General features: G+C 40.5%; 1 protein-coding gene across 1 annotated transcript in view; it reads left to right on the top strand.

The window, feature by feature from the left end:
• Nucleotides 1–15,453, top strand: part of SPPL3 (signal peptide peptidase like 3) — a 103,589-nt gene extending 88,136 nt beyond the window's left edge. Inside the window, exons 7-11 of the mRNA XM_011355889.2 lie at nt 6,500–6,606; nt 7,006–7,169; nt 7,894–8,093; nt 9,038–9,147; nt 13,712–15,453. Coding sequence (XP_011354191.1) covers nt 6,500–6,606; nt 7,006–7,169; nt 7,894–8,093; nt 9,038–9,147; nt 13,712–13,783 — 653 coding nt within the window. The 3' untranslated portion in view covers nt 13,784–15,453. The remainder of the gene's footprint in view (nt 1–6,499; nt 6,607–7,005; nt 7,170–7,893; nt 8,094–9,037; nt 9,148–13,711) is intronic.
• Nucleotides 15,454–15,784: the final 331 nt, after the last annotated feature.

The raw sequence follows: 15,784 nt of genomic DNA, 5'->3' as shown, positions 1-15,784 counted from the left end.
TCTAAAACTCATACCATTAGCCATCACTTCCCCATTCCCCCCAACCAACCAAGGCCCAGTCATTCATTAATCTAGTTTCTGTCTCTGTGAATTTGCCTCTTCTGGACAATGCAAAACCAAGGATGCCCTGCTTATGGTCAAATTGTATAGAATTTAACAAAAAAAGCATTTTAAACTGTATTTTTTTCCATGTTCCAGAATAAGTTAATACAGTCTTAAGGAAGAAGAAATTTTAAACCCTAACGAAAACTAAAAACTTAGCCTTCTGTTTCAAGGGATTTTTTTTTCTCATAAGTTACTTTAACCAGTATAAGGATTTGAAATTTCTGTGTACCAAATTAATTAGTGGAAAAACTCTAAGAAGCCGAATATTATCAGGGAACCAACTATAGAGTGAATTGCGAGCTCCATAAAATTATATATGGCGTATGTTGTTTTAATCAAAAGTGATAATTACAGAAAAAGCATAGAAAACACATGATATTTTTAAATATATTTTTGGCTTAAGATAAAATTATAATGAAAAGATCAGTGGTTGCCAGCAGTTATGTGGGTAAGGTGTGACTATGAAGAAAGCACCTTCATAGTGCCGTATGCTGAGTGTCATGGTGGCTCTACAAATCTGTGCATGTGTTAGAATCCATAGAACTGTACATCTAAAGAACAACTGAATTTTACTGTTTGATGATCTTGAAAGTGTTAAACATATTTATAATTGTTTAAATATGTCATTTATTTGTATATGTCTTATATTTTTTGTCATAGTTGTTCAGTGCTTTTTTCTTCTTGAGTGCCTATCATATACCAAGTATTGAAACTCAAAAGCATTTTCTTGACGTTACAGAGTGTTTCCCTCTAGACTTACATACGTACTTGAATGGGAAGGCAGAGTCAAAATCACCAGTGCCTGGTCCATGCAGCAATTCACCTTTGCTGATTTCTGACAACCTTGGTCTCTTTTTAACAATATACATTGCCTTCAGAAAACGTTTACTGTGATCATTTGCTTCAGCACCTGAGTGCCCACTGTGCATATAAGCATTCTGAAGTACACTATTAGAATTTTTACGTGGTTGTCAGAACTGCTAAATTTTGCAAGTCTAGTATCAGTGCTTTCACTATTCTTATGGATTGGTGTTTGCTATTTCAGTGCTTCTGGAGGTGCATAAAGAGTAAGTTGAGAAAAAGACATTACATCCAAAGTCACACATGTAGCTTGCCTGGCTCACAGTAGAAGGGTAATGCCTGTCTTATATATACTTGGTATTAAGAGTGATAAAGTGGGATATGTGTGCATTTGACTGTTCCTGAGATTAACTCTTGATTTCTGCAGAAGAATGATTTAACTAAAAGTAGTACATGTATAAGTCGAGTGCACTTAACCCCACCTACACAAATGTTACGTGAAGTAAGACAGTGAAAGCTCCAGGTGTTACTGCTTTGACTAAATATAAAGCAGTGGTCACCTAACGTGGACTGATAGGTCTTGATGCTAGCAGCCTCAGAGTCCAATATGATGACAAGTGATGCTTAAAGTACCGTGAAGTCTCTCAGCCCCTGGGTGGTCTGAGGTTCTGTTATCCTACTAGTAGTGGCTCTGCTTTCAAGGAACTCTGTTCATGTGTCCAGACACACATACCATTTATAGGCTTTGCTAAGGGTTTTAAGCTTACCAAACTGCCGACCCAAAAAAGATCAAATATCTCTCAAAACGGCAGGCAATCTGTTCTTTGTTTATACTATCATCTCTACCCCACCAGAGCATTACAAAAAACAGAAGAATACTCATTTGCTAGTAATATGTCACTAAGAAAGAAATGGTTGGCACAAAGGAAGATGACATTCTTTTCAAGATAAACTGATTTACACAGCCATCTGAAACATTTTAGAGCAAGTCGGCAGAACTTTCTCTGTTGTACTTCTACAGGAAGCGGGTGGGAATATGCTTGTTAGACTCACTAAAGGGAGAACAGGGTGAGCAGCTTTTCGTAAGATGTGCTGAAGGGGGCATTCCACCATGGAATTCTTTTCCTCTAGAGTCGATAGAAAATTGGCCATAAAAGATAAACTGTTTCCCCAGGGACCACTGTCAGAAATACATTTCCATTGTGAAATTCACTTAATAGTTGAAATTTTTTTTGAGTGTTCAGTTGAGGCTCCCATAAACCCTATCTGGCCCTAACTAGTAGACTTTTTCATCATTTTCTATCATCATTGCTATTTCCCAATATTTACTTACCCAGGGATCTCTTCTTCATGCTAGTTTGTGACCAAGAATAGTTTTCCTTCAAAATAAAAAAGAGCCTTTGAGCTTTTAAATTTTTTCTTAGATTAGTGATTGATGTGTTTAACTTGTTTTCTGCTATTACAGAAAATGTATATTTCTAGCCACGATCTTTAAAAAGTTCTGAAATGATGTTCTTTTCTGACATGGGAATTGTCTTTCCAGATTTCTCTACAGAATCAGAAATCATCTTGCTGGCAGTGATAATTTGGTAGTATTTAAATTAGTGTTTTTTAATTAAAGCCTGTTCTTTGAAATTAGAGTGAAAACAAAATGATAAATGTGGTTGTTTTAGGGCTAGGCATGAAGTATATTTTATATTTTCAGGGTTATACTAAGAAGCATTAATATTAAGAAGGAACTTCAGAGTTTTCTTGAGCTAAATGTAGAGCTCTTTTTAATCTACTGTTTCATCTGGCAAATTAATCTTTTAAATTTGAGAAAGCTTGAATGAATTTGACCAACAGGTGGTGTGGTATGTTAGCTAGAAGCCAATAAATCTGTGCACACACACCTGGTGTTTAAGGATCATTGAAGCAGTTTCACAGTCTGCATCCCCTGACCTGTTCAGGGACTAGAAGAGTCTTGACAGATAGTCTAGTTCAGCCCCTCATTGTATAGCACTTGCTACTAAGCTACGATTAGAAAATGTTCAGTGCCAGAAATCTAGCAATTGATTTTTCTTGTTTTAAAATGCTAGACTCTGGCACTTAGTCTACATGGGGCTTAGCTATCCAGAGATCCTTTATCTTAGAAGCCAGCGCTGCTTAAGAGCTTACAGGTTACGTAATCCTTTTCAAGAACATTTTAGCTCAGTTTGCTATCATTGCCTTCGTCCCTGGCCTTACTGGTTATGGAAGACAAGGTGATACAGAAATTATATCAATAATATATTGAAAGTAATTATAGCTAAATGGCTAAGATTAATAATTTACTTCCCTAACACTGTTGCTTAATTTACATTTAACCAAAGGCTAAGTTTGTTGGTAAAGCTATTAGAGAGAGTCTTGGGAGTTTCTCAAGCAACATGGAGTGAGGGAAGGTAATCTCCTGTCTTTGTTTTGGCTTGGAAAATGCCCTGAGGAGAGGGTAAGATTTTTCATGGTTACTTGAATGAAAAAAATGAAGAAAAAGAGAGGCAGACTAAATGAGTATTGAGTGTGTTTCGGGGATAGCTGTGGCAATATTCATTTGGGGGTAGGAGTGATATTCGTTCAGCAGACTTATATTAAAAATCTTCTCTGAGATAGTTAAAAGAGGTGCATTCTGCATCTTCATACATAGAACTTCACGTACAGACTTGGATGGCATGGAACAAACGGAGATTCTGAGGCCAAGCCCATGTGGCACAGCACTGTTCTGTGAGTTGTGCCCAAGGATGTGTGACTTTATAATAGACTTGATCCATCACAGAGTAGGCAACCTAGTGACCTTAAGGCAGGAAATGATGTGAACTGATCTTTTTTATAATGGTGGTGAAGAGTAAGTGGAAGAAAGTGGGAAAAGACACACAGCAAACTGGGAAGTGTAGGGAAGTTGTGACCAAGGTGTACAGTAATAATAGAGTGGCACCCAAAATGGCTGCTGCACACTGAGCGTACACACTGAAAGACTGTGATAAATTGAAAATGAACCCAGGGTTTCATTTCTGGGTTCATCTTTCATGTCCGGAAGATTTGGGATAGAGTGACATTGTCTAGAATTATGGAAAATTCTGTCAATGAGCAGTTCTGTCTTATCCATGTTTGGTTTCAACCCAGGTGGGGTAGGATTAGCATAAGTGACAAAGCAGTAAGTGGATGTTTAGACTATGTGACCTGTAAAGGCTCCAGCTGTTTTAGGATCAAGTGAATGTATGGTAAATAGAAAAGTCCTGGAATGGACCCGTCACCTGCACGTGTGAGGTGCGCATATACATTTAACCTCGGACGCCTGCCCTTTTGCCTCTTCACTGTCATCAGTTGGTCCTCTGACCCTCACTGCCCACACACTCCTGTCTCTGTCCACCTTAGGCCTTCATTTTTTACTTTGTTCCTGTGATGTTTTGCACTCCATGTATTCATTTGGAAGTTCCCGAACAGATTACCTCTCGCCACCCTTTCCTGTCACCCACCCAGCACTTCTGCCCAAACATGGATTTGACCTGTTCTCTGGTCATCAGTTCCCAGGGACTTCCCACCCTCCACTGACCACTGTTGTTCTTGGAGCCAGCTTAGCTTATACCTGCCAGTGTCTGTTTCTTTATTCACAGTAGAGCCAAATATTTTTTTCCTAAGATTATAATGGGCAGTTCCGTTATATAAAACTGGGTGTGGTCTGATTATATCATGAGCCTTAAATATAACTCTTACTTAATGCCTTAACCGTCATATTTCAGTCATCCCTTTGTACCTTGAAATGTTTCAATCTTTGCAAAGCCTAATTGACCCTAACTAATTAATACAGTTCATTTGAAATGACATGAATTTGCATATAGTTTACCAGTTTGGTTATGTTTTTATAAATTGATTTAAAAAATTAAGACCCTAGCAAAATGAGCATCCTAGATTATTATAAAGTCAGGAATTATGTCTTTACCACATCTTACCAAAATACTCGAGCTCAGTGGATGCTCGGTAACAAAAATGACAGGAGGAATAAAGAATTTGTTCTTCCTAATTTTACTGCTGTCTTTCCAACTCTTCTCTGTTGTAGGGATGGGAATTATTTTTCTCCTCTTTCGTTTATGCAACACCATGCCCACAGTAGGAACTCGTGAAATATTAGTTGAATTGGTACGTCCAGGGCGTGCCAAACTGCTGTGCAGGCAGACCTTGTTTTATTATGCTTTGCTTTATTGAGCTTCACAGATGTTGCATTTTTTTTACTAATTGAAGGCAAGACCCCCACACCAGCAAAAGGAATGTGATTTACTTTATTGTGATACTCGTTTTATTATGGTGGAAACACACCCATAATATCTGTGAGCTGTGCCTGTATTTGGCCACTTTGTTACATATATTGACAATCAAGTAATTTTGTTAAAATGGTATATATCTGTAATGTGGCTTTACTTTAGAATAATTTGAAATGTGAAGTTGATAGAACAATTTTTCATTCATTCAGCAAATATTTATTGAATGTCTGCTCTGTTAGGTGTTGGGGATCCACAGAAAGAGTAAGCCATGGTTTCTGTCTACTATGAGCACCTCATTTAGGAAATAAACTACTTGTACATAAGTAATCACACTATTAAAGAATGGATAAAGGAGAGATTTAAAGTTCTGTTGCATCACAAAGGAAAGAGAACAACTTAATCTGACTAGGTCAAGAAAGACTCCTTGAGGAAGAGCTTTTTGACCTGTCTCTTTAAGAAAGAGGATGCATTTTCCAGGAGAAGAAACCCAGGGCAGGGCCTGCAGTGCAGAGCGTAAAAGAACAGTAGGTGTTGAGAAGTGTGATCATATTTGAGTGACTGCAGAACAGCCACAGGAAGCACACGCTGAAGGCAGGGGCTACACAGTGGAGAACGGCCTCCTGTCCCTTCCTGCCAGTGTCTGGCCAAGTTATTCCACTTTCATCCCACTTCAGCAAGAACCCACAGGAAGTTTGTAAGCAGCTGCATGGCCTGATCAGTCCTGTATTTTCAGAAGAATGGAGAAAGAGAGCTGAAGACAGGGAGAGACCATTCATCTGCCAGGCCTCTTCTAGACTCCAGGGGAACATGCCCGCAAGGACCTTACATTTTAGTTGAGAGAAAAAATGCATCGTATCTCACATTTTGAAAGCTGGTTTTTTGTTTGTTTTTTAAAGGCAAGGATAGAGAAAAATGAATTGCTGGAAGTGTCCCTGAATAAATGAAAGAGGATGTGATCTAAGGTGTGAGTTAACTTTAAAGGAGCAAGAATGATGCATCCACAGTAATGAGGGGAGGCAGGGAACAACTAGGAGGTCCCAAACTGAGCCTGGCTTGGAGCTCTATCAAAATAGAGAATCTCTTGGGTCTTGTACAGTTGAACACAACTGTAGTGTGAGAAAAGGGATTTCCCCAAATACCGGCAGATCAAAATGGGTAAAGTGGGCACTTGACACAATAGAGTGTACATGGCTTAGACTGAGGATTTGGGCTTCTTGAGGTTTGAGGGGACTCACAACTTTGTTATGTTTATGAGCTGAATAGCTTGTGGAAAGAGCAGATGAGCCTATACTCCACACTGATTGCTGTCTCCTCCCCAGCGCTGGCCATGGGTCTCTGTGTTGCCATGATCGCCTTTGTCCGCCTGCCCAGCCTCAAGGTCTCCTGCCTGCTTCTCTCAGGGCTTCTAATCTATGATGTCTTCTGGGTAAGTTTGGGTTTCCCTAATGCCACTGCTGTCCTTTGTGTTTAATTGGAATCTGAGTATCCAAAGTCTGGCTGGCCAGAGTGCCTCCCCTCTGAGACCACTCCCTCCAGCCGTGAGCTGTACGTGTTAAAAGATGAGCACGCAGCTAACTGTCTAAGCCTTTGTTTCTTACGATGTGTTACAGTAGATGGTCTGTATGTGGCTGTTAAGGTGGAAGAGGGAGCAGGCAGACAAGGTTCTTTGCCCGGAAGCAAAGCTTTTCTTTCCGCTCAAAGCATGCAGTCGAAAAAACATGATGTTGCAGTATTCTGAGGCTCTGCTCTTAAGGACAGAGAGGGCTGACGCTGAAATCAGGTTCCTTCCAGCTCCGTCTGTTAAAGGTGACTCTCCCCTCGGCAGGTGTTTTTCTCCGCCTACATCTTCAATAGCAACGTCATGGTGAAGGTGGCCACGCAGCCGGCTGACAATCCCCTTGATGTTCTTTCCCGGAAGCTCCACCTGGGGCCCAATGTTGGGCGTGATGTTCCTCGCCTGTCTCTGCCTGGAAAACTCGTGTTCCCAAGGTAGGCCTGGTGTGTTACACCTCATCGCATGACATTGAACACACTGGGCCTCTGTTTTTTGATTAGTCTGTCTTGTCATCAACATTCTAATCTCAGACTGGAAAAGGCTGTGAGTCAGCATCTCCATCTTACAAATGAGGAAGAGAATATTGACTTGACTTACAAAGATTTATCACTAAGTGATCCAGGTGCTTTTTATTATTGATTGTTATCAAACAATCATGCGTTACTATTACCATATTTTAAAATTGGCTGGAAGGAATTAGGAGATTCTGGATCTTTTTACTTATAAGACATTTGTAAAAAGATGTCCTAATGCTAAAATTATACAGTCCCTGATAATGCAGTCTTGGAAAAATTAATGTGCTGCTTTAATCTCCCATGTCTGATAGTAGTCAGGTGCTTATTTGAAGTCTCAGTGGTGATTGTGTGACAAATAGTGAATTGCTTGACATTTCTGAAGATAACCGTGCTTAAGCAGATCACTTGCAGTCGCCTAATAGGTGCACTGAGGGGCTGGGTTGAGGACCTCTATTACCAATATGCTTGTGGCTTTTAATTTCTAAACTCATTAAAAAAAGTAGTATTGTTCAACTAGTAGAAATTTCCATCTACTGCTCAGATAAGGTCCTTGGCTTCTTAAAAAGCTGACAGACTTTGCACAGGAGGAGGAGAAATGGGATTGTAGAGTGTGGCATCTCTGACATATGACACTACATTTCAGCTCCACTGGCAGTCACTTCTCTATGTTGGGCATTGGAGACATTGTGATGCCCGGACTCCTGTTGTGCTTTGTTCTTCGTTATGACAACTACAAAAAACAAGCCAATGGTGACTCCTGTGGTGCCTCTGGACCCGCCAACATCTCTGGACGCATGCAGAAGGTCTCCTACTTTCACTGCACCCTCATTGGATATTTTGTAGGTAAGCAAGAACCAGAAGCTACATGTGATCCCCTCTTTGGCTGTCCTCCGCCCCCTGGAATTAGACCTTCTAGCTGCAGATACTGGCTGGAAGGAGAGCAAGAACTGGTTGCTGTTATAAACAACCACAGAGAAAAAAAAATAATAAGGCCATGAGATGATAGATGCTCTCTGTACTGGCAGCCCACTTCCCTGTCCACCACTATATCTGAAGAACACTGCAGTAAGAGTGGGGTTAGGTCTCAGAGTCAAGAACGCTCACCACATAATGATCATGGGTCAGTCTGTGGGCTTAATTAAATCTTCAACTTGAGTTTAATGAATTCATGTTTATTTCCTGCTTTTAAGACATATTTCTCTTTATTTGTTCTGACTCTCCCTAAGTTAGTTTTTCTCTGGTGAGCTCATTTCTAGGCAGACAGGAAGAGATGGTTGTCATTGGGCTCGGAATAGCGGTAACGTGCCTGTACCTATAATGGCTACAGCAGAGTGAGCCAAAAGGAACACCTCTGTGCCGCCGCCTCAGCACTTTCATATTCATGGGTTCGTTTCAGTCCAGAAACTCTGAGGGACAGGACAAATGGTGTTAGCCGCAGGCTCCAAGAGGTAAAACGCCTAAACCAAGGTTACACAGGTCTTAGAAGTAGCAGAGTTGGAACATAAACCCAGGTCTTTTGCCTCCAAGTCCGACATCACAGGAGACAGGGAGACCAGGCACACTGAGTGCTGAAGTAAGGGCTCGAACCTGAGCACGAGGTGAATCTTGGGCCAGTCACCGGTCCTTGCAATTCCAGGTTCTTTTAAGCTGTGCTGTTCCATGTTTCTTTAACTTCTCAATCTGGGTATTTCATACCTAAATGTTGGATGAAATATGTCATGTTAGATCTATACAGTTTCAAGACTGCCAGTATGCATCCAGGTAACAGAGGTTCTCTCTCCTTATAGGTCTCCTCACTGCTACTGTGGCATCTCGCATTCACCGAGCAGCCCAGCCTGCCCTTCTCTATTTGGTGCCATTTACTTTATTGCCACTCCTCACAATGGCCTATTTAAAGGTGAGAGAAGCAGTTACAAACCTGTGAAAGCAATAACTTGGCTTTGATCCTGGACTTGGCTGTGTATTCTACTTGCTGGAGGTGTTTCTGCTTAAGCTCCTGAGCTCTTAACAGTAGGATTTTATTCTTTTGTTTTACTAACCTGATATTAGCAACCTTTTCCAGATTCTTGCAGCCACTGGCAGAAAATGCTATGTTGAGTTAGATCACTACACCACCTGCTCTTGGAAAGTTAACTGAAATCCCTAGAGCCCAGGTGCAGAGGCTTCTTGCTCTTAAAAGCAGCACCTTGTTGCTACCTAACAGCTCTTTTAATGCTCTGCATTAAAGTTTAGAAATAGGAGCAAGGAGAAACAACATGGTGTCACTACACCCACCTGGCCTCCCCTGCAGGCTAGTGCCATAAGTGCCTGCTCGGCTCCAAGTGGCTGCCTGGCACATAAAGCCTGCACAGAGGTCTTTCCTACATGGGACCACTTACGGTACAAACCACAAGAGATGCTAGGGAGGACTGGGGAGCAGCGGGAGTTCTCTGGAGTCTGAGGGGCCAGTGAATGCCATTGTTTACATCCCCCACCCCACCTTCACAGAGTGGGGCGCGTGTTAGGCCTGCCTGCAGAGTCTTGACAGTGTGTTCCCAGACACATTGCTCAAGCCCATTTCTGCCTTAACAAAGGGAACTGCAACGCATTGTTACACACACCTGGCCTCCCCTCCTGGCTCAATAGGCCAGCACCCCCTGCCAAAACCACCGTGCATATAGTCCACACAGGGCCTGCTTCTACATAAAGCCACTTTACTGAGACTAGAAGGATTCATACAAACATAGAAAGCCAAACAAAATGAAAAGAGAAGACTCTCTCTCAAGTGAATAAGAAAAAATACCTGTGGAAATGGAAATAATTTGCCTGATAAAGAATTCAAAGAAACAATCATAAGGCTCTTCACCAAACTTGAGAGTAGAATAGAGAACTTTGGGAGGACTTCAATGAAGAGAAAGAACCAAGCAGACCTGAAAAAAACATGTTAGAGGAAATCATCCTGAGATTAACGCAGAGGAAAGACTAGTGGTAATCAATGCGGCAGAAAATTTTTTTTTAAATGAGGATAATTTAAGGAACCTCTGGGATAACATCAATTGCTTAAATATTTGCATTATAAGGACCCCAGAAGGAGGAGAAAAGAACAGAAACTTTAAAGAAATAGTAGCTAAAACTTTTTCTCAACCTGGGGAAAGAAACAGACATCCAGATCCAGGAAGCACAGAGCCTTCCAAACAAGATGAACCCAAAGAGACCCACACCAAGGTGTAGTCTACTTAAAATGGCAAAAGTTGAGAATCTCAAAGCAAGAGAAAAACGAGTTACGAAGGAAACCCTATGAGGCTATCAGCTGATTTCTCAGCAGCTTTACAGGCCAGCAGCGAGTGGCAGGACTTCTTTAAAGTGCTGAAGAAAAGGAACCTACAACCTAGAATAATTTACTCAGCAAGGTTATCATTCAGAATTGAAAGAGATAGAAAAGTTTCCTGGACAGGCAAAAACTAAGAGACTTCATCACCATTAAATAAGCTTTACAAGGGATGTTAAAGGGCCTTTAATTAGAAAAGGAAAGGCCACAACCCAAAATAACAAAATATGAGTCAGGAAAACCTCTCAGGTAAAGCCAGATATTCAATAAATACAGCAGAGTATCGAACTCAAACTATAATAAGTAGTAGAAGATACACAACACAGACATCTAAAATATGACATCAAGAACATAAAGCATGGAGAGGGGAGTAAAAATGTAGTCTTTGTAGAATATATTCAAACTTAAACACCTGTCAGCTTAAAATAGACTGCTAAAGATAAAAAGAGTGACATACATAAACCTCATGGTAACCACAAACCAAAAACCTACAAAAGATACATAGAACACAGAAAAAGGAACCTAAACAAAACACTAAAAACAGACAGCAAGGGAAGAGATGAAGAAAGGAACAGGGGACAACTATAAAAACAACAAAATGGCAATAACTACATACCTATCAATAATTACTTTAAATGGATTAAATGGTCCAATAAAAAGAACACAGGGTTACTGAATGGATTTAGAAACATGCTGCTTACAAGAGACTTCAAATCAAAAGACATAGACTGAAAGTGAAGGGATGAAAAAAGATTCCGTGCAAGTAGAAATAAAAAGCTGGAGGAGCAATATTTATATTAGACAAAATCGACTTTAAAACAAAAAATGTAAAAAAAGACAACATTAAATGATTATAAAGGAGTCAATCCGAGAAGAGGATATAACAATCATAACTATGCACTCAACATAGGAGAACCTAAATATATAAAGTAACCTTTAATGGACATAAAGGGAGAAATCAGAAAACAAGGCTAATATACTCAGTGGTGAAAGGCTTTCTAAGATCAGGACAAGATGCCCACTGTCACTACTTCTATTCAACATGGTATTGGGAGCCCTAACCACGGCAGTCAGACAAAACTAAAGAATTAATAGGCATCCAAATTGGAAAGGAAGAAATAAAATTATTACTTACAAGTGCCTTGATACTATATATAATAAACTCTAAAGACTCCACCAAAAAACTTAGAATAAATGACTTTAGTAAGGTTTGCAGGATAAGAAATCCGTTGCATTTCTATACACCAGTAACATGATCAGAAGAAATTAAGTCCCATTTACATTTGCATCAAAAAGTATAAAATACCTAGGAATAAATTTAACCAAAGAAGTGAAAGACTTGTACTCTGAAAACCATAAAACATTGAAGAAAAAATTGAACAAGATACAAATAAATGCAAGGATATACCATGCTCACAAATTGGAAGGATTAATATTGTTAAAATGTCCTTATTATCTAACTATGCAGATTCAATGCAGTCCCTATCAAAGTGTCAAAGGCATTATTCTCAGAATTAGAATTAATTCTAAAATTTATATGGAATCACAAAAAACCTTGAATAGCTAAAGAGATCTTGATAAAGAATAGAGTGGGCAATATCATGCTCCCTGATATTGAACTATGCCCTACAAAGGTACAATAATCAAAACAGGATGGTACTAGCATTAAAATAAAAAAAATTCTGTATATATGTATGTATGTATCAATGGAATACGGAGCTCAGAAATAAATTCCCACTGATACGGTCTGTGAGTCAACAACAAAGGAGGCAGGAATATATAGTGGGACAAAAACAGTCTCTTCAATAAGTGGTATTGGCAAAACTGGACAAATAAATGCAAAAGAAGAAATTGGACCACTTTCTTAAACCAAAAACAAAAATAAACTCAAATATATTAAAGATTTAAATGTTAGACATGAAACCACAAAACTCCTAGAAGAAACAGGCAGTAAATTCTTTGAGATCACTCTTAGCAGTATCTTTTTTGATGTATCTCCTCAAGCAAGGGAAACAAACAAAAAAACCAGATATGACTACAAACTGAAGTTTTTGTACAGTGAAGGAAGCCATCAACAAAACGAACAGACAGCCTACTGAATGGGAGAAGATATTCACCAGTGATAACATTTGATAAGGGGTTAATATCCGAAATATATAAAAAACTCATACAACTTAACACCAAATAAACAATCCTTAAAAATTGGGCAGACCTAAATAGACATTTCTTCCAAGAGGTCATAGAGATCGCCAACAGACATATGAAAAGATGTTCAACATCACTAATCAAGGAAATACATATTAAACCACAATATCACCTCAAAGCTATCAGAATGGCTGTCATCAATAAATACCAAGTGCTGGCAAGAATGTGGAAAAATGGGAACCCTCCTACACTGTTGGTGGGAATGTAATTAGTGCAGCCACTGCGGAAAACAGTATGGAGATTCCTCAAAAAATTAAAAATAGAGCTGCCATACGATCTAGCAATTTCACTTCTGTGCATTTATCTGAAGAAAACCAAAACATTAATTTGAAAAGATACATGCACCTCTATGGTCATTGCAGCATTTCTAGTAATAACCAAGATATGAAAGCAACCTAGGTGTCCATCAATAGATGAATAAAGAAGTGGTATACACACACACATGAATATTATTCAGCAAAAAACAAGTCTTGCCATTTGCAACAACATGGGTGGACCTAGAGGGTATTATGTTAAGTGAAACAAGTCAGAAAGACAAATACCATACAGTCTCACTCATATGTGGAATCTAAAGTGAATACACAAATTTTAGAATTAGGATATGATTAAAAACTAGATTTAGAGCATTATCTTATTTACAAGATTTCTGTTATCCCTATTTTACAGATGAACAGACACAGAAGTTAATTTATCTAGATCGTCTGACTCATACTTAACTATATACTAGAACTTATACTAGGATACAGTTGGTAAAAAGCCCTTCCATGCCAAAGGGGCCTATAAGAATTCTTCTAGTGACTTCTTCAAAGAATGGCGGATTACTTTTCAGTGAACCCTTTGAATATTGATTCTCCACCAAAGCAATCTGAGATCAGGAATCAGAACAGACTTGTAGGTATGTGTGCCTCGTGTTTAAACCTGTAACTTAGTAAAGTTCCTTCTTTCCCAGGGTGACTTACGGCGGATGTGGTCTGAGCCGTTCCACTCCAAGTCCAGCAGCTCCCGGTTCCTGGAAGTATGATGGATCACAGAGTGACCAGAATGGCCATCTTAGTCCTTTTCTGTCAACGCGTGGTTTTGTTTCCTCTTAGAGTTGGCCTGGTACTCAGAGATGTACCTGTTTAAGGAACTGATGTGGGACTGGATTTTGCGTTTGCAGGGAGCGAGGTGCTGGAGCCCTGCTTGGTTCCTTCTCTTCCTGACATAGAGGTGGAGCCCTTCCTGACGTGACAGGCCCTCCCAGCACTCCTTCCTCCCCCGTTTTTATGGATCTGCACCGGACTCTTACTGTGGGGGATGGAGATGTGACTGTTTAAAACTGACAACAGCAAGGAGTCGTTCTGTACCTTTCAACACTAAAAGGATGAAAACATGAGCAAACCGAAGGTTCTTCAGCGAACCCACCAGAACTTTGGGACCAGTTTCCTATGGAGGACTCAGTTTCAGAGAACTGAGACAGAAGCTCTTCTGTCGTTATATTCTTCTTTCCTTTTTTTGGATTTATTAAATATTTTCTGTGGTGTGAAGTGACTTATTAAATCCACAGACATTGAGTGACTTCTTACAGCATACACATAAGAACCGTAAGAGTTCATGTCCACCCAGATGTTGTGTTGGCAGTGAACGAGGGCACGGTTTTTATACATACGCGCGCGCACATATATATATGAATAAACAAAAATTAAAATCTGCTAAGATCATGCTGTGTAGCAGACAGGGGCTTGCTGTAATTGTTAGCATGTAGAGCCGTTTACTCTGGCTTTCTTGTATATGGATAAGCTGCTGTCTTTCCCTCCACAACCGAACGTGCAGTTAAAAACCAGTATAGTATTTGTACTGATATACTCATGGACTTTAGGGGACTCTCATTTGGTTTTGATCAGTGTAGCAAATTAGGGATGAAAAGGTAAAACTTTTTGGCCCTTTTTTTGTTTTTACAGGCTTCTCCCTTGCAGGATTTTAGTACTTTCTTCTGAACCGATGCATGTATTATAGCAGCAGATGTCTTTGTGCTTTCTGATCATAGTAATGTACTACTTGTAAATACATATTTCTATTTTCTATTTTTTTGTATTTTTTTTTTTTTTGGCATTTTGTTTCATTGATGTGCTGTATTTTCCATGCCCTCACTCCTTTAAGAAAAAAAAGGAAAAAACAATTGTCCTTGCTGTTGTGATTATAGTCTTGGTTTACCTGTGGTGACAACTGGGTATTGGGAACAAATGTCAGGTGCCCCTCTGAGATACGCCCTACATTCCAGGAATTGCGGAAAGAGCGAGCTGCTCTGGGCCCTTAGGGCCTGACGTGGGCCATGGGCCGTGCTGGAGAGCCAGCCTCTGGCAGTAACGAGTGTGAGTGATCTCCACTGGCCCTGTCCAAGCGGCCTCCACCCGCTAAGAACTTGCCCACTGCTGGGAGGCACAGAAGCCTAGAACTGGCCTGCACACCTGACAGCAGAGGTTGGCAGAGGGCCCGTGCCCTGGCTTCTTTCTCCCATGAGCAGGTGACCCGCCTGTCTTGACCTGTGTGGTCACGTGTGCTGTGGTTGCCACACTCGAAGGCACAGTGTATAGAGCTCTCATGGTGAAGCGGTCAGGATGGTGCGTTCCTCTGTTGTGTCTTCAAATCCTGCTGGGGGCTATTTTGTTTTTTGTTTTGTTGTTTTTTTTAATAAATGACTCCTTTCTAGCCTTTGTCACCTCATCTTCACTTTCTGTTGTTGGTACCAAACAGAGCTCCTACCTGTTCCGCCTGTTCCAGAAGACAGATGGGAAGACTGTCCGTCCCCAGGCAGGGTCCACTGCAGCTCTGGGTCAGTCGTACAGGTGGAAAAGAACTGAAGTCTCTGTCGTCCACGGCACTCAAACGGCCTCCAGATGTGGTGACCCAAGGGGGCTGTGCACTCCCTGCTCCTTCGCCCTTCTCCTTTCTTGGCCCTGGGGATGCCTGCAGCACCGGGTTGGAGGCGGGGGAGTCCTCCAAAACGACTCTGATTAAGGGCAAGTGCCAACGACTGTTAGAA

This window comes from Pteropus vampyrus, unplaced genomic scaffold, assembly GCF_000151845.1.
Source record: "Pteropus vampyrus isolate Shadow unplaced genomic scaffold, Pvam_2.0 Scaffold23, whole genome shotgun sequence".
NCBI classification, from domain to species: Eukaryota; Metazoa; Chordata; class Mammalia; order Chiroptera; family Pteropodidae; genus Pteropus; species Pteropus vampyrus.
This window is presented reverse-complemented; position numbering and strand designations above follow the sequence as displayed.